Below are 23,580 nucleotides of genomic sequence, written 5' to 3'. Positions count from 1 at the left end.
GTCTGTCACATGCCAGTTAATCCTCCTGGTTGTTGTAGCACATAGTGCATTGTTGGGACTGACCAGGAAGTGAATATTGAAGTGGTTCCCGCCTCTTCAAGGGTCCAACAAACACCAGCTCCACAACATTGCACAATTTAAGGCTTTGTTTTCATTCTGCACTATTTTGTGTTGGTGTATAACTGTATTAGAAGCCATACTGATACAATGTAACATTTTGTACTGGTGTACATAAAGCCATACAATGGCACATTTTGTACTGGTGTACAATAAGCTGAGTGCTTCTAATTACGTTAGATGTCAATCAACTTAAAACGTCTCTCTCCAGACACTCTCTACATGCCAGAGTTTATAAATAGCAATTGATATCCAGTAAACCAACCTTTTAACTTGAGTGGAAATCAAATTTATTTCCTCCTCTACTACCGTCTGAGGAAACGTTTTTGACATATGCAAAGATTTCCATTTGGCTTATGTAAACTATGCTGTGCATTTTTTCTCTTTACGATGGTAAGCAGACAGGCGCGCGTGGGGTACTCTATCGTGTTGTCGCCCTTTATCCGCGCGGAGAAAACTATGCACAACAATTTTGGCAGCACACCGCTGGTGAGATTTGATTTGGAACTTTCTACTTACCATTTGTATATGCCAGGAGAACGCGTGTTGGTGAATTCATATTTAGCAGCCATCGTGTCTCCGCTATGTCGGTTCACAGCTATTTAGAATATGTTATGGTGGAGGGGAGGGGGAAGTAAGAATATGACGTCTTTCACACTTTCTGAACAACATAATCATATGTTTTTGTATGCAAAATTGGGTTAGTATACATTTTATGGTACACATATCGGAGCAAGTAATGACAAAGTTTTTGTTTTCATACAGCAGTCTAGCTTGGAACATAATAACACATACAGACTAACCCATCTACAGCACACTGTACCAACCTACAACAAAAATACATACGGTGCCAACCTACAACTAAATAGAGACAGATTGTACCCCTACAACAAAAACATACTGTACCGACCTACAAGATACCCAACAAAAATAACTTTACCCACCTACAACAAAATACATACTGTACCCACCTACAACAAAATACATACTGTACCCACCTACAACAAAATACATACTGTACCCCCCCCCCCCCCCTCCAGTGCTCCTACCCAGAACTGGGTCAGTTATTTGGTCCAGCTTTCGGCTCAATGTGTTCAGTCATGCGTGTACATGAACCACAAGCGCTTGTGGCGATGTGACTTCAAAACATGACAATTTATCAAGTATGTCGTTTACTTTGAGGCATACAGCCATATATTTCCAACTATTTTTGGTAGAGTATTTATCCCATGTGTTGACATATGGTTCTTCATCATACCTACTTCTGGGAGGCTACTTTACTGATTGTTCTATTCTACATAACATGTTTTTATAGGGCATGTGTGAGAGACTAAAAATATTAATGAGTTCACGTACATGGGCGTTAAGTGTCAGCTATCTGTAACAGTAAACACAGACACATCCTGATCTACGCCACAGTTAGCTTGCTGTGTTGTTTGACATCTCCATCCCTGCAACTGGCCGCAGTTTTATAGAGATTACAGTTTATCGAATTTCTTGTGGGCTATATATAGGCTTGTCCCATGGGTACAACTGCTGGACGCTGTATATGGTTTTATTATCTTCGCTGGCTTCACATTGGCAGTCTAGTGGTTACATACATATGATACTGGTGTACTACTATTATAGGTACCCACAGTGCTGAGACAAGAGAGTGATAGTCTATCACACACCACCGTATACACTGGCACTTAAAGCAAGCAGTACGCAGTGCATATACTTACACATTCAGGGGGGTACAAATAAAAGGTCACATTGAATTATACCCGTCTACCAGCATTCACTTTATCGATTTATTTGGACTCGCACAATATTATCACACACTGCTGTCTTGTGGCCCTACCGCACACTGCTGTCTTGTGGTTTTACATGTACCACACACTGCTGTCTTGTGGCCCTACCACACACTGCTGTCTTGTGGTCCTACCACACACTGCTGTCTTGTGGCCCTACCACACACTGCTGTCTTGTGGCCCTATCACACACTGTTGTCTTGTGGCCCTACCACACACTGCTGTCTTGTGGTCCTACCACACACTGCTGTCTTGTGGCCCTACCACACACTGCTGTCTTGTGGCACACACTGCTGTCTTGTGGCACACACTGCTGTCTTGTGGCCCTACCACACACTGCTGTCTTGTGGCCCTACCACACACTGCTGTCTTGTGGTCCTACCACACACTGCTGTCTTGTGGCACACACTGCTGTCTTGTGGCCCTACCACACACTGCTGTCTTGTGGCCCTACCACACACTGCTGTCTTGTGGCCCTACCACACACTGCTGTCTTGTGGCCCTACCACACACTGCTGTCTTGTGGCCCTACCACACACTGCTGTCTTGTGGCCCTACCACACACTGCTGTCTTGTGGTCCTACCACACACTGCTGTCTTGTGGCACACACTGCTGTCTTGTGGCCCTACCACACACTGCTGTCTTGTGGCCCTACCACACACTGCTGTCTTGTGGCCCTACCACACACTGCTGTCTTGTGGCCCTACCACACACTGCTGTCTTGTGGTCCTACCACACACTGCTGTCTTGTGGTCCTACCACACACTGCTGTCTTGTGGCACACACTGCTGTCTTGTGGCCCTACCACACACTGCTGTCTTGTGGCCCTACCACACACTGCTGTCTTGTGGCCCTATCACACACTGTTGTCTTGTGGCCCTACCACACACTGCTGTCTTGTGGTCCTACCACACACTGCTGTCTTGTGGCCCTACCACACACTGCTGTCTTGTGGCACACACTGCTGTCTTGTGGCACACACTGCTGTCTTGTGGCCCTACCACACACTGCTGTCTTGTGGCCCTACCACACACTGCTGTCTTGTGGTCCTACCACACACTGCTGTCTTGTGGCACACACTGCTGTCTTGTGGCCCTACCACACACTGCTGTCTTGTGGCCCTACCACACACTGCTGTCTTGTGGCCCTACCACACACTGCTGTCTTGTGGCCCTACCACACACTGCTGTCTTGTGGCCCTACCACACACTGCTGTCTTGTGGCCCTACCACACACTGCTGTCTTGTGGTCCTACCACACACTGCTGTCTTGTGGCACACACTGCTGTCTTGTGGCCCTACCACACACTGCTGTCTTGTGGCCCTACCACACACTGCTGTCTTGTGGCCCTACCACACACTGCTGTCTTGTGGCCCTACCACACACTGCTGTCTTGTGGTCCTACCACACACTGCTGTCTTGTGGTCCTACCACACACTGCTGTCTTGTGGCACACACTGCTGTCTTGTGGCCCTACCACACACTGCTGTCTTGTGGCACACACTGCTGTCTTGTGGCCCTACCACACACTGCTGTCTTGTGGCCCTACCACACACTGCTGTCTTGTGGCCCTACCACACACTGCTGTCTTGTGGTCCTACCACACACTGCTGTCTTGTGGCACACACTGCTGTCTTGTGGCCCTACCACACACTGCTGTCTTGTGGTCCTACCACACACTGCTGTCTTGTGGCCCTACCACACACTGCTGTCTTGTGGTCCTACCACACACTGCTGTCTTGTGGTTTTACATACTTAGCTCGGTATAAGGTGTTATATTTACCTTGCATACTCTAAACTGCTTTAAATGTCTTGCTAAAGTAGTTTTTATAACTTCTATTTTAAGAGTTTGTGATTTGTGTAGGTTTCTCTCTTTCAACATCCCCCACTATACATCTTGCGATTTCACACACCTGAGATAAAACATTATTAGGATGTTAATAAAAACTCTCAAATAAGAGAAGATTTAAAAATATAAAAAATGTCCATCTACTTTACATTGTTCTCACAACAATATTGAACATTTAGCGTTTGTAGTCATTGTCGTATTTCTCCCCACTCTGTAATCATGATAAATCTCTTATCACAAAGGGAAGTAAAATACCAACTCCAATACTTCCCTGCTTATATCTATAGCCTCTTCCTATCACCGTGATTTATAGCAGCGTTGAAATAATACAACAAATCTAATTGCATTAGGAACTGAGGTAGAGGTATTGACGACTTTGGCCTACTTTTTACAAGGTCATGCGTTGCCAAGGACGAGGGTTATAAACTTCTCAGTTGTTATCTGAACTTATCTCCCCCTTTAAATCTGGAACTGCTGGCTTCTTCCACCGAATTACCGGGGTCAAAGTTGAGTCTTGGTAGTTTGTTTTACCTGGTTCAATCGACACATCTCTAGTAGCTGGCAGTTCGAGCTTTCTCATCAAGGATACGGTAGTTGTGGGGGGGGGGGGGGGGGGGGGCTCACGTCTATGATACGGGAGTTGTGTGGGGGGGGGGGGGGCTCAGGTCTATGATGCAGGAGTTGTGGGTGCTCACGTCAATGATACGGGAGTAGTGTGTGTGTGTGGGGGGGGGGGCGCTCAGGTCTATGATGCAGGAGTTGTGTGTGTGTGGGTGCTCACGTCAATGATACGGGAGTTGTGTGTGTGGAAGGGGGGTGCTTGGCTCACGTCTATGATACGGGAGTTGTGTGTGTGTGGGGGGGGGGGTGCTCACGTCAATGATACGGGAGGTGTGTGTGGAAGGGGGGTGCTTGGCTCACGTCAGGGATACGCGAGTAGTGGGGGTGGGGGGACTGCATGCCTCATACAGCTCCTGGATATCCATCTAATTTATCGCTAAATTTTAAACGTGTTAACTCTAGAACATGGATTCTAAACCGGTTCTACACAAAGCAGGGCTTAAAATAAAAACAGGAAAATTATAAAAATTTTAAACCGCTTGGTGTTGCACAGAGATCCGACACATGTCCGTGCTGAAACGTTGTTTAGGCATCTGTTATAACGTCACTAATCAGGATCGTTGTAGGGATCCGTTATAACGTCACTAATCGGGATCGCTGTAGGGATCCGTTATAACGTCACTAATCAGGATCGTTGTAGGGATCCGTTATAACGTCACTAATTGGGATCGCTGTAGGGATCAGCGAACGTCCATATTTAGAACCTCTGCTTGTAGAAATGTTACCAGAGGGTGGTGTATCTGAGCCAATCAGATTTTTAATCAGCAATTCTCTTCCTTTCTGACACCGAGTTATTTTGCTTTGCGTGTTAGTTTTTATTGTGTGCCGGAAATTGATTGTTTATTTTTGTTCGACACAATTAGACGTGGTTTAGGCGTTTTAGCCAACACGAGAAAAACAAACTAGTGCCCATTAGTGTAGTGCTAGCAGGTGGCATAGTATACAGAGCTAGATTGTGCCCTCGCGTATAGTACCCCTGTGTACAATGCTGTTTAGTGAATATATACAGTACTAGCGCCCCGGTTTACCAGACAGTGCCCCTGTGTAATGTACCATCTAGTGCCCTTGTGTACAGTACCATCTAGTGCCCCTGTGTACAGTACAATCTAGTGCCCCTGTGTACAGTACAATCTAGTGCCCCTGTGTACAGTACAATCTAGTGCCCCTGTGTACAGTACAATCTAGTGCCCCTGTGTACAGTACAATCTAGTGCCCCTGTGTACAGTACCATCTAGTGCCCCTGTTTACAGTACCATCTAGTGCCCTGTGTACAGCACCAGCCAGTGCCCCTGTGTACAGTACCAGCCAGTGCCCCACCACTCTCCCCTAGCCTCCCCTCTGTTGACCGCCTCAGCTGACAGTGCTTATACAACACTCAGCATGTCCACAGACACATCAGTTCCTGCCATGCCGATTTCTCCCCCCCCCGGGTCCCCCCCCCCCAGTTGACTGAAGTCATCTGTAGTGGTCCAGCAAGAGCCCGCCTAATTAAACACTCTTATCCTTGTGCCAATTAACTCAGGCCGGCTATCATGTTGATGTTGGCCCAGTGGCTGCGACCAATATTAACTCTGGACGTGTCCAGCCACCATGTTGTCCAAGATGTAGCGGTCGTCGACTTACATGAGGCAGATGCAACGTTGGCATTGATCCACGTCTCGTTAGGTGGACAAACATACAGACAGTAAACACTGGCCGATGCTGGCTCGGGCGATGTTTGTCAGGCATGGATAGTTCTCCGTAGAGACCCACCCACAAGTTATGAGTTTGATCAAAGAAAGGCTGAGACAGGACTCTAGAAGTAAGTACCGCGCGTCCTTTTCTTGCTCTACACAGTGTGTTTGGTTTGTGTCGTGTCATGTACAGTCTAGTGTACCCCCATAAACATTGGCGATATAACTCTGGAAATAACAATTTGATGGAGATACATCAGCTTATTTGATTGTAACGGTGATAGCTGACGAGAATGTAAATATAAATCAGTACACTTCAAGTAGGATCTGATGTGGGGAGGGAGGGGGAGCGCGATGACATACTGCTAGTTGTTCCACAACACCGTGCTTCAAACAGCAGTATGGTACCTGAGTCTGATGATTGAACCGGGCATGATGTGCAATACTTACCTGTCTAGTGCCTTTAGAAAGGTGTGCGTTTGTGTGTAGATTCTCCAACTTCTGTCTGCTTATAAGTTTACCTGCGGGTGTGGGTGGGTGGGGTTATTATTTGGTAATATCTTTATTCAGGAGATGATGTAGGTTTACACCACAAGAGTAATATCACAGTGTTCTGCATTACTTTAATGGCACTGTTTTTATATAGTCCAATAATATCACAGTGTTGCTGTAATATCACAGTCCTATCACAGTCTTTATACCATGCTATACTTGTGTATATCCTAATGTGTTTGTGTATATCCTAATGTGTTTGTGTATATCCTAATGTGTTTCTATATATCCTGCTGTACTTGTGTATAACGTACTGTATTTGTATGCTATCGTATTTGTGTACATCTTTGTATCTGTATTTTATGTATTTGTGTACATCTTTATGTATCTGTGTACATCTTTATGTATCTGTGTACATCTTTATGTATCTGTACATCTTTATGTATCTATGTACATCTTTATATATCTGCGTGTATCTTAATGTATCTGTTGTATCTTTATGCATGTGTGCGTAACCTACTGGAATGACGCGATGCCCTCTGTGCCGCTATAACACTGTATAAAAGTGGACAAATAGAGAAGGCGGGGCTGTCATTGAAGAGATCACATGATGACGGAAGGTGTGTACCAGCCATTAACGTTTGGTTTCCTTGTTGTCCCACACAGTCCAGGCTATTTTAGGGAGGCGACACATTAGCTTGACACACCAGCTCTGGAGACAACACATTAGCTCGACACACCAGCTCTGACATGGAGACAACAACACATTAGCTCGACACACCAGCTCTGGAGTCAACAACACATTAGCTCGACACACCAGCTCTGACATGGAGACAACAACACATTAGCTCGACACACCAGCTCTGGAGACAACAACACATTAGCTTGACACACCATCTCTGGAGAACACATTAGCTTGACACACCAGCTCTGACATGGAGACAACAACACATTAGCTCGACACACCAGCTCTGGAGACAACAACACATTAGCTCGACACACCAGCTCTGACATGGAGACAACAACACATTAGCTCGACACACCAGCTCTGGAGACAACAACACATTAGCTCGACACACCAGCTCTGGAGACAACACATTAGTTTGACACACCAGCTCTGGAGACAACACATTAGTTTGACACACCAGCTCTGGAGACAACAACACATTAGCTCGACACACCAGCTCTGGAGACAACACATTAGTTTGACACACCAGCTCTGGAGACAACAACACATTAGCTTGACACACCAGCTCTGGAGACAACAACACATTAGCTCGACACACCAGCTCTGGAGACAACATCACATTAGCTCGACACACCAGCTCTGGAGACAACAACACATTAGCTTGACACACCAGCTCTGGAGACAACAACACATTAGCTCGACACACCAGCTCTGGAGACAACATCACATTAGCTCGACACACCAGCTCTGGAGACAACAACACATTAGCTTGACACACCAGCTCTGGAGACAACAACACATTAGCTTGACACACCAGCTCTGACATGGAGACAACAACACATTAGCTTGACACACCAGCTCTGGAGACAACAACACATTAGCTCGACACACCAGCTCTGACATGGAGACAACAACACATTAGCTTGACACACCAGCTCTGGAGACAACAACACATTAGCTCAACACACCAGCTCTGACATGGAATTTAAAACAGCACATTTACCGTAGTGTTTCCTTTAACAGCAAACAGGAGGCAAACAATTCCTGTATTGATTCACTTATTGCTAAGAAATAAAGTGCCCCTTGAGACAAATGACGATCACACGATGGAGACGTGTCGTATTGTTCTTGTTGGTTGGGCTGCAAGTCCACATTGAATTACATCGTCTTATTTTCACATCCACCTTTTATACAGTAAACAATATTTATTTCAAGCTTATTTAATGACATTGTCTTATTATCACATCCACCTGTCATGAAGTAAACCCTATTTATTTCAAGCTTATTTAAAACTTGGGCTTATCGTCCTACCCTTCATCAGGTGTTCACAATATAACAGCGTTCGGTCTATATTTATAGTTCAGTGTTACTAAATTATATTATTTCACTCTCACTCAAACACACAAATTAATGTTGTTAAAAAAGTAATGCACATTAAGTTATTGAAGCTTAACACAATCAAAACCGACAGCAGCACCCAAGGGAAATAATCATGTTATATCTTGTGTTGTTATGCGTAACTGGGTTTTTCCCCTGTTGCTGCTCGTAAGAATCCAAAGGCTTGATTGGAAACGTAGTTTCATATTTTAAAAATATAATTTAGAAAACAGTAACCAAATGTCCGATGATTATGTATTGTCCATATATCGGCCAGCTGGACAAAAGTGCCTTGTATGATCCAAGCTGTAGGCCTATACATGTCAATCTGCGTTATGCTTGTGTGACTTGTTTTAGAAAGCCTCAAATGTAGTAGATTCAACCAAAAAACTTATGGGATGCTGTGTGTTTTGTCCAGCACCCTACCGTGCTATTGCCAGTGTTAACTCACTTAAACAAGTTTACTATCTGCCGTGTACAGCTGTATCAAGTGTTCAATCTTTGAGTTTATAGGATTCTTACTTCCCTTTGTTTATTAATGTAACCTAAAAAGTTGTTTATCTCCCCTAGCACAGGGGTTCCAACAGTACTCTGGCATATATCTGACGTCGCAATCGTCGCCTCACGTATAGCAACTGCGAACGAAATAGAATTTATATAGAAAAAATATTACTTTTACCAGCGGTCGTCCCCCTCCCCCTCCTCCCAGGGAGAGAAGAGAAGCAAGTCTAAAAGTAAACACGCTGCTGGTGGGGGTAATAATTCTCCAAGATATATATATATATATATATATATATATATATATATATATATATATATATATATATATATATATATATATATATATATATATATATATATATATATATGACTAAGTAGTAAACGTGATGTGTGAACTGTGTCAAATGATTGCGCGCCATGAATATGCTAACACCCTGTATACACAACCTGTGTTTTTACTATTGGAATGCTCCAGATAAGATCCAGACAATAATTGACACGGCTAGATTTTCCTTAAGTGGGGTCCATTCACCCGAAACATGTGGGACGGGCGGAGGAAGGCGACAAAGTAAATATAGGTAAATATAGCGGAAGAGAAGGATTTTTGTTAGTGTAAGCCTTCTAGACAAACCAAGAAGACAGGATTGGAAGGTCCTCTGTACGAACTACAGACTGCTATACGATAACACACGAGCGGCAGGTCTGTGGTCCAGAGTTTCTTCCAGTCATCTCTTGTGGGGGGGGGGGGGGTTCTGTGTTGTACCCGTCTAAACCCGTGTTTGGAGGAGCATTTGATTGTTAGACAATACACGTTGTATGTCACAGATAAGTGTCGCTCTTATTTCAAGGCGACATTTGTTTTATCCCACCCCTCTATCCTCACTCCACCACCCTTCTATCTTCGTCACCCCTAATCTCCCCCACCCCTCTATCCACACTACCCTATCCCCTATTTCCATCCCCCACCATCCCCTATCCCCAGCAACCATTCCCTATCCCCACCACCGTCACCTACATTCCAGCTATTGTTAAACCCAGTTTTATATTGTTTAATGAGGCCGAGTGCCTTAGCGGGGAATATTGTTATTTAAAACAAGCTTTTCTGTTGGCGGGAGTACGTGTGTAAAGGTCAGGGGTCAGCTGCTACTAGCCGTAATAGACCCACATGTGAGTGCGCACTCAGGGCATTCGCCGAACCTGTTTTTACATCGTCCAGACTTTATTTGAATTCCCGCAGAATTGTTGGTGCAGATGTGTGTTCACTGCTGGCTACATTGTAATCGTTACATTGGTGCTGGTTTAACGGATGGTTCAAAGGTTAATTGTTACATTGGTGCTGGTTTTACGGCTGGTTCAAAGGTTAATCGTAACATTGGTGCTGGGTTTACGGCTGGTGAAGTTTAGCGTTAACTCGCTTACCTGAAATAAAAAAAAAAGTGATGGTTAAACAGCTCCAGTGTTGAGCCTTGTGTTACAGCGTTGAGCTGTTTCACCGAGGTTCTTACTAGACCAGTGTCTCCCCTACGTGACCGAGGTACTATCCCATCTGTTAGTTCACACATCTCCCCCATCTGTTAGTTCACACATCTCCCCATCTGTTAGTTCACACATCTCCCCATCTGTTAGTTCACACATCTCCCCATCTGTTAGTTCACACATCTCCCCCATCTGTTAGTTCACACATCTCCCCTACGTGACCGAGGTACTATCCCATCTGTTAGTTCACACATCTCCCCTATCTGTTAGTTCACACATCTCCCCTATCTGTTAGTTCACACATCTCCCCCATCTGTTAGTTCACACATCTCCCCCATCTGTTAGTTCACACATCTCCCCCATCTGTTAGTTCACACATCTCCCCCATCTGTTAGTTCACACATCTCCCCTATCTGACGAGGTACTACCCCCATCTGACCGAGGAACTACCCCCCACCCATCTGTTAGTTCACACATCTCCCCTATCTGTTAGTTCACACATCTCCCCTATCTGACCGAGGTACTATCCCATCTGTTAGTTCACACATCTCCCCTATCTGACCGAGGAACTACCCCCCACCCATCTGTTAGTTCACACATCTCCCCTATCTGACCGAGTTACTATCCCATCTGTTAGTTCACACATCTCCCCTATCTGTTAGTTCACACATCTCCCCTATCTGACCGAGGTACTATCCCATCTGTTAGTTCACACATCTCCCCTATCTGTACATTTGGCGCTAATAGAAACTCTAGGCCCCTCGTTAGCTGATATTGATTATGGTAAGGTCTTGTACATCGCCGAGGGTAACGAACCTAATATTTCCTCGCATTTTCTCGGTTTTATAGATCTTTCTCCCTCTCCCCTCCCTAATCATTTCTAAAGATCATCTGAGTTTTATCTAAAAATCATCTAAAGATCATTTGAGTTTTATCTAAACATCATGACAAAAATCATGTGAGTTTTATTTTACACACAATTTGCTCTTCCGCTTCATCAGTTTTCATAAAGATCGTACAAATGTATTCCAATATTGTATAAAGATCATGAATTTGTTCGTGTCATAAATGTGTACACATATCATGTCAGCTGTTTCTAAAGGTCAAATCAAATTATTGAACCTGTCACAAATGTGTACTGTCAGCTCATGTCAGCTTTGTCTAAAGATCAAATCAAATTATTGAACCTGTCACAAATGTGTACTGTCAGCTTTGTCTAAAGGTCAAATCAAATTATTGAACCTGTCACAAATGTGTACTGTCAGCTTTGTCTAAAGGTCAAATCAAATTATTGAACCTGTCACAAATGTGTACTGTCAGCTTTGTCTAAAGGTCAAATCAAATTATTGAACCTGTCACAAATGTGTACCGAGATTATCTTCTGACAGCCACAGCAACTTTATCCCAGCCGTGGTAATCTCCCTCTATAATCTGCGTGTGTACAACATCGATTTGTTTCTTACCACTGTTGGGGAATGTTGCGATAGTTCTTGACGTCTTACACTACCAGATGTATAGACATGTTACACTAGTTCTGATAGTTTACACTACCAGACGGCTACTACAGTTCCTGCCCCCACAAACATCATTGTTTACATAGCAGAGTACGTGGTCCTGTTAGATTCCGTTACTGCGAGTTATTGTGTGTGTGCCTGCTGCTCTTGTAATCCACCCATTTATTTTCTTGATACGATTTTGTCCCAACCCCTTTTTCCAAGCGTCGCGAGGTCCCCCCCCCCCTCAAATCGTTATGCAATGCTTTTATCCGTCTGGCAGCGTGACACGGTACCAGCCACTGCCAGATGAAGTTGTCACAATCCGCCAGTTTGTTTGGACACGTTCTTCAGCTCGGTCATGTGCACGGGCTGGGTGTGACTCGTATGGTCTATGGTGTGATGTACCCGTCTTCTTCTTGTGTAGGTCTGGTGTAGTTTATTGTGTGATAGGTAGGTCTGGTGTAGTTTATTGTGTGATATCTAGTGTAGGTCTGGTGTAGTTTATTGTGTGATATCTAGTGTAGGTCTGGTGTTCTTGTGTATATCTGGTGTAGTTGATAGCGTAATATCTAGATCTAGTGTTCTTATGTTGGCCTGGTGTAGTTTATTATGTGATATTCACTGGTATCTAGATCTAGTGTTCTTGTGTATATCTGGTGTAGTTTATTGTGTAATATCTAGTATAGGTCTGGTGTAGTTTATTGTGTAATATCTAGTATAGGTCTGGTGTCTTTTATTGTGTAATATCTAGTATAGGTCTGGTGTAGTTTATTGTGTAATATCTAGTATAGGTCTGGTGTCTTTTATTGTGTAATATCTAGTATAGGTCTGGTGTAGTTTATTGTGTAATATCTAGTATAGGTCTGGTGTAGTTTATTGTGTAATATCTAGTATAGGTCTGGTGTAGTTTATTGTGTAATATCTAGTATAGGTCTGGTGTAGTTTATTGTGTAATATCTAGTATAGGTCTGGTGTAGTTTATTGTGTAATATCTAGTATAGGTCTGGTGTAGTTTATTGTGTAATATCTAGTATAGGTCTGGTGTAGTTTATTGTGTAATATCTAGTATAGGTCTGGTGTAGTTTATTGTGTAATATCTAGTATAGGTCTGGTGTAGTTTATTGTGTGATAGGTAGGTCTGGTGTAGTTTATTGTGTGATATCTAGTGTAGGTCTGGTGTAGTTTATTGTGTGATATCTAGATCTAGTGTAGGTCTGGTGTCGTTTATTGTGTAATATATAGATCTAGTGTAGGTCTGGTGTAGTTTATTGTGTAATATCTAGATCTAGTGTAGGTCTGGTGTAGTTTATTGTGTGATATCTAGATCTAGTGTAGGTCTGGTGTAGTTTATTGTGTGATATCTAGATCTAGTGTAGGTCTGGTGTAGTTTATTGTGTGATATCTAGATCTAGTGTTCTTGTGTAGGTCTGGTGTAGTTTATATTGTTTTCTATAGGGATATATATGTGACGTATGGAATGTACAGTAATTTTGTTGGGTACACGCGTTGTATGCAGGGCCTAGCATAGTAAAGTTGAAAGTGTGATAGCTATTCTGATATAGATAGTAATGGTAGATGTGTTATATCGTGTTCTAGTAACGTATGTTATATGTTGTGCGATACAGTGATGAATGTGGCCTACAGACCACGAGCTATGAAGTAGATGAAGAACGTACCTACAGCTCCGCGATGATAAGTTTGAGTACATCCTAATGTACCTTGGTTAGTTCCTAGCTGCGCGTGTAATTTACTTGTCAAAATATTGACTTATCTGATTCCTTAATGTTTCAGGTGCGAGTTCAAAGTATTTTGTTGGAACTCCTTCATTTCTCCACGCTCTCTGTCTCTCTCCCCTCTCCCTATAGTAAATTGTCTGGTGTTAAATTCGATTGGGTACGTTAAAGGTTTTAAATTCTGCGCACACTGTAGCGCATGGATAAGGTATGTTTAAACAATCAGGTAGCCGATCGTTAATGCTTACTGACCACTACATATTATTGTGTTGACTGTTATTGTATATCAGTTTGTTAATGGCCGCTATACCTTAGTGTATTGAAGGCCAATGTGAGTCGTTTGTATTTGAATCATAACAGATGACACGAGTTTTCTATCCTATCTATCATGTCTCTGGTAACAGCGACTGTTGTGTGGTCATCACAACGTGTCTGTAGGTTCTTGTGGCGGTAGGTTCTTGTGTCGGTAGGTTCATGTGGCGGTAGGTTCTTGTGGCGGTAGGTTCATGTGTCTGTAGGTTCTTGTGTGTCTCTATTGTGTCATCGATATATCACGTATCGGTCGTTTCATGCGTGTCTCTAATGTGTCATCGATGTGTCGGCAGGCTCTTGTGTGGCTAGGCTGCTGGGAGCAGGGACCTGCCTCGCGCCTCTCGTTCCTAATCTGTTTTTGACATTTGAACTCCACATCCAGCAGGTAGGGCTGCTCCCAGCCATGCCAGACAAATATCGATTTTTCTAAACAAGCTGGTGGCGAGGGCTGGTATCTTAGATCTATGCTGACAGTGCGATCTTCATCACTGTACCAGGCTACCTGGAACTATTGACAACCCCTACTCTGTACCAGGCTACCTGCAGCTAGTGACACCCCTCCTATCTGTACCAGGCTACCTGCAGCTAGTGACACCCCTCCTATCTGTACCAGGCTACCTGAAGCTAGTGACACCCCCCCTCCTCTGTACCAGGCTACCTGAAGCTAGTGACACCCCCTCCCTCCTCTGTACCAGGCTACCTGCAGCTAGTGACACCCCTCCTATCTGTACCAGGCTACCTGCAGCTAGTGACACCCCCCTCCTCTGTACAAGGCTACATGAAGCTAGTGACACCCCCTCCCTCCTCTGTACAAGGCTACCTGAAGCTAGTGACACCCCCCTCCTCTGTACAAGGCTACATGAAGCTAGTGACACCCCCTCCCTCCTCTGTACCAGGCTACCTGAAGCTAGTGACACCCCCTCCCTCCTCTGTACCAGGCTACCTGAAGCTAGTGACACCCCCTCCCTCCTCTGTACAAGGCTACCTGAAGCTAGTGACACCCCCCTCCTATCTGTACAAGGCTACCTGAAGCTAGTGACACCCCCCTCCTATCTGTACAAGGCTACCTGAAGCTAGTGACACCCCTCCTATCTGTACCAGGCTACCTGCAGCTAGTGACACCCCCTCCCTCCTCTGTACAAGGCTACCTGAAGCTAGTGACACCCCCCTCCTCTGTACAAGGCTACCTGAAGCTAGTGACACCCCCTCCCTCCTCTGTACCAGGCTACCTGAAGCTAGTGACACCCCCTCCCTCCTCTGTACCAGGCTACCTGAAGCTAGTGACACCCCCTCCCTCCTCTGTACCAGGCTACCTGCAGCTAGTGACACCCCCCTCCTCTGTACAAGGCTACCTGAAGCTAGTGACACCCCCCCCCCCCCTCCTCTGTACAAGGCTACCTGAAGCTAGTGACACCCCCCTCCTCTGTACAAGGCTACATGAAGCTAGTGACACCCCCCTCCCTCCTCTGTACAAGGCTATCTGAAGCTAGTGACACCCCCCTCCTCTGTACAAGGCTACATGAAGCTAGTGACACCCCCCTCCCTCCTCTGTACAAGGCTACCTGAAGCTAGTGACACCCCCCTCCTCTGTACCAGGCTACCTGAAGCTAGTGACACCCCCTCCCTCCTCTGTACCAGGCTACCTGCAGCTAGTGACACCCCTCCTATCTGTACCAGGCTACCTGCAGCTAGTGACACCCCCCTCCTATCTGTACAAGGCTACATGAAGCTAGTGACACCCCCTCCCTCCTCTGTACAAGGCTACCTGAAGCTAGTGACACCCCCCTCCTCTGTACAAGGCTACATGAAGCTAGTGACACCCCCTCCCTCCTCTGTACAAGGCTACATGAAGCTAGTGACACCCTCTACACTGTACACATCTACCTGAAGCTAGTGACACCCCCCTCCTCTGTACAAGGCTACATGAAGCTAGTGACACCTCCCTCCTCTGTACAAGGCTACCTGAAGCTAGTGACACCCCCTCCCTCCTCTGTACCAGGCTACCTGCAGCTAGTGACACCCCTCCTATCTGTACCAGGCTACCTGCAGCTAGTGACACCCCCCTCCTCTGTACAAGGCTACATGAAGCTAGTGACACCCCCTCCCTCCTCTGTACAAGGCTACCTGAAGCTAGTGACACCCCCCTCCTCTGTACAAGGCTACATGAAGCTAGTGACACCCCCTCCCTCCTCTGTACCAGGCTACATGAAGCTAGTGACACCCCCTCCCTCCTCTGTACAAGGCTACCTGAAGCTAGTGACACCCCCTCCCTCCTCTGTACCAGGCTACCTGAAGCTAGTGACACCCCCTCCCTCCTCTGTACAAGGCTACCTGAAGCTAGTGACACCCCCTCCCTCCTCTGTACCAGGCTACCTGAAGCTAGTGACACCCCCTCCCTCCTCTGTACCAGGCTACCTGCAGCTAGTGACACCCCTCCTATCTGTACCAGGCTACCTGAAGCTAGTGACACCCCCTCCCTCCTCTGTACAAGGCTACCTGAAGCTAGTGACACCCCTCCTATGTACCAGGCTACCTGAAGCTAGTGACACCCCTCCTCTATACCAGGCTACATGAAGCTAGTGACACCCCCCCTCCTCTGTACAAGGCTACATGAAGGTAGTGACACCCTCTACACTGTACACATCTAACTGAAGCTGGTGACACTACCTGGCGCTAGGGACCCCTCTGTACAAGACCATCTTGGCTTCACACAGTGGGTCCTAACACCGAAGACCTTTTCACAGTGAGGACCTTCACACAGTGATGCTTACTACAGACAGAGCGCAGGAGCTCAGGCTTAGTCTCCCCCTCCCCTTATGACTACAGGTTTTACAACTCCCTGTGTCACCTACCTGTCCTTACCATTATCTGTCACTCTAGCTCTAATCTCTCTCGCTCTCTCTATTTCACCAAGCGAAAAGTGGTTTAAAAAAACAGGACATTCAAGTAGTTATCAAGTGGTTCGCTATGTGCTTCAGCAGTTTTCTTAAATGCTATTCTTCCTAGTGTACGCCGTGACAATATTTGATGTGTACATACCAGTCACGTGAGTTCTGTGTGTATATCATCACTACATTGTGCCATCTTGGTTTATACCGTGGCATTATTAGATTATTTTGTGTCACGTTATATTGGCAGTAGGATACTGTATAGTGAAAATAATGTCATATCACAATCTTGTGTCACGTTGAGCCGTGTGTATCGTGACATTCTTGTGTCACGTTGAGCCGTGTGTACCGTGACATGTCACGTTGAGCCTTGTATCGTGACATTCTTGTGTCACGTTGAGCCGTGTGTATCGTGACAATCTTGTGTCACGTTGAGCCGTGTGTATCGTGACAATTTGTGTCACATGAGCCGTGTGTATCTTGACATTCTTGTATCAGTGTCACGTTGAGCCGTGTGTATCGTGTGAAGTGTAGCGGATCACCATCAAGTTGAAACGGACGGACTGATACAATCTCTCATCACTGAAGCTCGCCGTGTGTATCGTGACAATCTTGTGTCAGTGTCACGTTGAGCCGTGTGTATCGTGTGAAGTGTAGCGGATCACCATCAAGTTGAAACGGACGGACTGATACAATCTCTCATCGCTGTAGCTGGCCGTGTGATCCCTCCCCCACCCGACGTATTAAAGAAAGATTTGTGTCCACGTAATATCTGAGAACGTGATAGCTTATCCCGATAAGTGCAGCACACTCTGCCTACCTACACACCGACACACTTGTTGTTTCAGCTCGCCGGCGGACGTGTGTTGAGATCTGAGGCTTGCTCGAGGGGGAATTTCCGATCGACATAATGTAAGGGTCTGTGGTAAAACCGTATGGCCAGGGTCTTTCTCCTCTACCCCTGATACGTTACAGTTATGTTTTGTCTGATGTTCTCTGGTTGCATGGGCCGCCTTGATGGTTTCATCGCTGCTCGCTTGGATATTTTGATGATAGCGTCTTGGTTCTGATGTTTATTGCTGCATTTCTTAGACAGTGGTCAGTTTGAAAGTTACACATAGTGGTTCTTCTGCCGCTTCCTTTGTCACATTTGAAGTCAACTACCGATGTAAAGTAGGTTGTCAGAATTGTAATAGAAATAGCTGGGGTCAATAATTCTAGTTGGCTTAAGTAAACTTTGGTTAGAAGTGTAGTTGTCTTAAGTAGGTTGTGGTCAGTATTGTAGTTGCCTTAAGTAAGTTGTGTTCAGTATTGTAGTTGCCATGTTGCGGTAAGCATTTGAGTTACTTTAAGTGGGTTGTGGTCAGTAATCTACTAGTAGGTTGTGGTCAGTATTCTACTAGTAGGTTGTATACTCAGTATTCTACTAGTAGGTTGTGGTCAGTATTCTACTAGTAGGTTGTGGTCAGTATTCTACTAGTAGGTTGTGGTCAGTATTCTGCCAGTAGGTTGTGGTCAGTATAAGTGATGAAATGTGGCCGTATGCCATGATTGTGCCAGCGTGTTGTGTTACATGGAGCTTGTGTCCACTAGTGCAGCCTATAGTGCCGGTCAGCTAGATGTAGACACTTGTAGCTGGACTCAGTAGACTTTAGTCGGGGATCATGTCGTCCCCCACGTCAGAGCTGGGTGTACCTCACGGGTTCACGCGATCCTCCTCCCTCAGAAGGTCGGCCAGGAAACGTCATTCATTCGCTGCACGTGAGTACACCATTCTTGTCTGTCCTTGCTGTCTTTGGTTGTCTTTCCTTGCTGTCTTTGGTTGTCTTTCCTTGCTGTCTTGTGTGTACACCATGGTTGTCTTTCCTTGCTGTCTTGTGTGTACACCATTCTTGTCTGTCCTTGCTGTCCTTGGTTGTCTTTCCTTGCTGTCTGTCTCTGTACACCCTGGCTGTTCTTCCTAACTGTATATATTTTTTCTTGTAATAAAATACATATATTATGGAGTCGTTAATTCAACTCGCGTTAATTTACTTCTATTACTACTAAGCTGACAATGGTTTAACTCGTCATAACACTTCACCCATGATACTGAATCAGGAGAAGTAATGCGTAACGTTGCATGGTTTGTCTTTTAGCGTATTACTTCCCTTTCATGATAACCGCATTATTTCTATGTAACCAAATAGTTTAATCTTAGTGGCATTTGTGCAGCAATTATTCTTCACCGTAAAACCCTTCTAGTTGATATGCATTACTCCCCCTTCTCTCTCTCAACTCATTAATTCGTTAATTATTGTAACAAGAATATTATTTATCAACCACTAATACGATAGGGGAGGGGGGGGGTGAAGATTTTTGGTCAAATCAATAAAGTAGAGCGCCGTGCTGACCGATCGATACGGTACCTCTGGCTGGGGAAGTGTGGGGTAGGGGGGGGGTTGTTCCATCCGCTGTAGACACTGGTCTTCTGAAATCTTGTGAGATTTAAACCAGTCGTTTTAGATCATCTCTCTACGCGGATCTGCTTGTTCGTGCGATTAGCGTGGTCATCACAGCCGTCACCATTGCTGCTTCTGTATATCGTGGCCCACACAAATGGTCACGTTTAGAGACTCAGCTGCACTCGGTGACCTCATCACTCACTCTAGAGCACACAACAGCTTAGTTATGTGCGGCCCCGCTAAGATACGCTTTTAGACCTACTGAGACACGCCTCCCTACTAAGACACGCCTTCCTACTAAGACACGCCTCCCTACTAAGACACGCCTTCCTACTAAGACACGCCTCCCTACTGAGACGCCTTCCTACTGAGATGCCTTACAACCGAGACACGCCTCTCCACTGAGACACGCCAATGTGAGACCTCCACCTCTGAGACACGCCTGTGTGTGACCTCCCCGCTGAGACACGCCTTCCTACAGAGACACGCCTCCTCACCGAGACACGCCTGTGAGACCTCCCCGCTGAGACATGCCTATGTGATACCTCCTCTTTGAGACACGCCTCCTCAACTAGACACGCCTATGTGAGACCTCCCCACTGAGACACGCCTCCCCACCGAGACACGCCTGTGTGTGACCCCCCTACTGAGACACGCCTATGTGTGACCTCCCCACTGAGACACATCTCTCCTCTGAGACACGCCTCCCCACTGAGACATGCCTATGTGATACCTCCTCTTCGAGACACGCCTCAACTAGACACGCCTATATGAGACCTCCCCACCCAGACACGCCTGTGTGTGACCTCCCCTTTGAGACACGCCTCCCCACCTAGACACGCCTATGTGAGACCTCCCCACTGAGACACGCCTGTGTGAGACCTCCCCTCTGAGACACGCCTGTGTGACCTCCCCCACACACGGATGGCACTCGAGCACGCGGGCTGTCATTTTTCCCGGCAACCAGACTGGCATCTCTTCGCCATCGGACAACACGGGCTGGTGTGGCCGTGTGCTGGTCAGCCGTCGCCTGGATGTAATGGCCGTTTCTCTTCAAAGGATTGTTTTGTGTGGTATTTCTTGCTGTCACACATGAGATCTGTTAGATAGCAAGGGGTGACCTATCGTATGTGTGTTACTGGTACCGTTCACTGATCGATCAGAAAGATAATGGTTTTAGATCAGACTTGATGTTTCAGACTGTCATCCAGATTTTGTGTAACCGGCCTCTGGCCTTGGAGAGGTTTTTTTTTGTACCATAGCAGGTCCGTTGTTTCTCTACACCACAGTTTGGTTCCATTGCGGGAATAATAGAGCTTCAAAGTGTACCCGTGTGGGCGTGTTAGACTTGTACTAGTGTGGGCGTGTTAGACCTTCATAGTGTACCAGTGTGGGCGTGTTAGACCTTCATAGTGTACCAGTGTGGGCGTGTTAGACCTTTATAGTGTACCCGTGTGGGCGTGTTAGACCTTCATAGTGTACCCGTGTGGGCGTGTTAGACTTGTACCAGTGTGGGCGTGTTATACTTGTATTAGTGTGGGCGTGTTAGACGTTTTAGTACCAATGTGGGCGTGTTAGACGTTTTGGTACCAATGTGGGCGTGTTAGACCTTGTGGAATCAGAATGGGCGTATAAGACCTTCTTTCAGGCCTATTTGACTATCGTATTGTACCATTGTTAGTTTCTTGTGCACGAGTCTTTATATGAAACTATTCAAAAGACATTACACTTATTAGATACTTGATTATCTGCCCTACACACTGTACTAAATATTTTAAAAGACTATCTGCCCTATGCCCCGAGTTGATGCGGTATCATGATCCGTATACACATGAGCAAATACAGCCTGTCTATTCCCCCCTCTCTAACAAGCTCAGTTTGACGAACACTTTAGCACTACGATTACCTGTAGTAACCTGAGTTCTTACAAAAGCGAACCAAGTCGCCTCCCCTAACCGTGTATTATTGAAAGCTTTTGTTTCCCAACTGTCGGTCAATGCTCTGGTCTAGGTTGGCCTCTCACACGAAATGTCACAGACATACCACGGAGGATTTTTTTCTCCCGTGTGCTGGTGGAGTTTTGTGGAGCTTTACACCATTGGGCTAGAGCTAACAAGAGCTTTGTGCTGACTATCTCAACTTTAACTACGAGGTTAACAAGCTTATACTTCATTCATGCTTTAACACAATTTATAATGTGCTAGTTAAACACATTTTGTCAATAAGCCATGGACATTATAGTTGTATTTATCTACTCGCTGTAAAGGTAGTTTAGTTATTTTCATATTTGAAAGCATGCTATTGAAGGGATTTGGCCAATGATGTGGCCGGTCTAGTGATCGCTTTGAAGTGTAAAAAGTGTTAAAAATGTGGTTATTTGACCAACGTTCAGTTTGATGCGATAGTTGACCCCATGCTAAATACGATGCGGTCATTTATCCGGCCTAGAGACCTGGTCATTTAACTCTAGTAGGACGTGGTCCAGCTAGGGACAATAAGCAATGTCTTTTAAATGAGCAGCCCAGCGAGGGAGCCAATATTGACATACACAAAAGCCCGCGATTCGCGTTTGTTTATCAATGAGCGGCTCGTGTTGGCCGCAGGAAGATGTGTATGTGACAAGGTATTATTGCTGGGACATGTGCTGGGCTAGGTGGGTGGGTGCATTCATAGGAGGGGGGGTCCCTTAGCCCTCCCTGGGCTTTGTTCTGCCGTATTTGTTTTTTTGTCCCGCAGGTGAAATTATCGGTTAGTGCTTCACGTATGGATTCAAAGGCTACTGCTTCAGCTATGGATTCTAAACCTAGTGCTTCAGTTATGGTATCTAAAGCTAGTGCTTTGTATGCAGTCTAAACCTAGTAATTCAGTTATGGATTCTAAACCTAGTGTTTTGTATGCAGTCTAAACCTAGTGCTTCAGTTATGGATTCTAAACCTAGTATTTCAGTTATGGATTCTAAACTTAGTGCTTTGTATACAGTCTAAACCTAGTACTTCAGTTATGGATTCTAAACATAGTGCTTATTATGCAGTCTAAACCTAGTGCTTTGTATGCAGTCTAAACCTAGTAATTCAGTTATGGATTCTAAACCTAGTGTTTTGTATGCAGTCTAAACCTAGTGCTTCAGTTATGGATTCTAAACCTAGTATTTCAGTTATGGATTCTAAACTTAGTGCTTTGTATACAGTCTAAACCTAGTGCTTATTATGCAGTCTAAACCTAGTACTTCAGTTATGTCATCCAAACCTGATGCATCTATTATGAAGTCTAAACCTTATGGAATATGTGTGCTTCAGCTATTGAATCTCAACCTTCATTAGCTGTAGAATCTCAACCTTTTGCTGTAGTTGTAGAATATCAACCTATTGTTGTAGTTGTAGAATCACAACCTTCAGTAGTTGTAGAATCACAACCTAGTGCTTTAGTTGTAGAATCTCAAAACGTTGTTTTTTCCCTCGACAATTCCATTTTATTTCCCCCCTCAGTTTTCTTTTGTTTGTCTTGGACGGCATCCTGGTCACGGCCTAGTGAACGCCAGACTCGTGTGAGCTGTATTCAGGTGATGCCGTGCTGCCGGTGCAACCAGGTGTTTTTATGCTTTGTATTAAAGGCTGGGTGGAGCCCGCCCCTGGTCTTGTAGTATTTCTTATGGCAGAGATTCTCGGTCTTCATAGGTACAAGTGATGTTTTGTTGTGAACTTTTCTAGTGTTAGGTACAAGTGATGTTTTGTTGTGAACTTTTAACAGTGATAGGTACAAGTGATGTTTTGTTGTGAACTTTTAACAGTGATAGGTACAAGTAATGTTTTGTTGTGAACTTTTCTAGTGATAGGTACAAGTAATGTTTTGTTGTGAACTTTTATAGTGAAGGTACAAGTAATGTTTTGTTGTGAACTTTAATAGTGAAGGTACAAGTGATGTTTTGTTGTGAACTTTTCTAGTGATAGGTACAAGTAATGTTTTGTTGTGAACTTTTATAGTGATAGGTACAAGTAATGTTTTGTTGTGAACTTTTATAGTGATAGGTACAAGTGATGTTTTGTTGTGAAACTATAAGTCTAGAGATGATTAACAGTGATTTGTTATAGGCAACACATTTTTGTAGGCAACAAGCCTACC

General features: G+C 45.1%; 1 protein-coding gene across 3 annotated transcripts in view; it reads left to right on the top strand.

Annotated features, from left to right (window-relative positions):
- The window catches only part of LOC131949803 (SLIT-ROBO Rho GTPase-activating protein 1), a 68,415-nt gene that overhangs the window by 2,076 nt on the left and 42,759 nt on the right, over positions 1–23,580 (top strand). Inside the window, exons 1-2 of one of the 3 annotated variants that reach the window (XM_059311777.1) lie at positions 17,596–17,929; positions 18,611–18,778. The exons of 1 other annotated variant lie outside the window; for it this stretch is intronic. In XM_059311777.1, coding sequence (XP_059167760.1) covers positions 18,682–18,778 — 97 coding nt within the window. In that variant the 5' untranslated portion in view covers positions 17,596–17,929; positions 18,611–18,681. Of the gene's footprint in view, positions 1–5,933; positions 6,183–17,595; positions 17,930–18,610; positions 18,779–23,580 lie in introns of those variants that run through there. One more of the 3 variants, XM_059311780.1, reaches the window with a different exon arrangement.

This window comes from Physella acuta, unplaced genomic scaffold (assembly GCF_028476545.2).
Source record: "Physella acuta isolate Inbredline_101_S28 unplaced genomic scaffold, ASM2847654v3 ptg000714l, whole genome shotgun sequence".
In the NCBI taxonomy this organism is placed as follows: Eukaryota; Metazoa; Mollusca; class Gastropoda; family Physidae; genus Physella; species Physella acuta.
The sequence above is the reverse complement of the archived record's forward strand: the minus strand, read 5'-3'. Positions and strand labels throughout refer to the sequence as shown.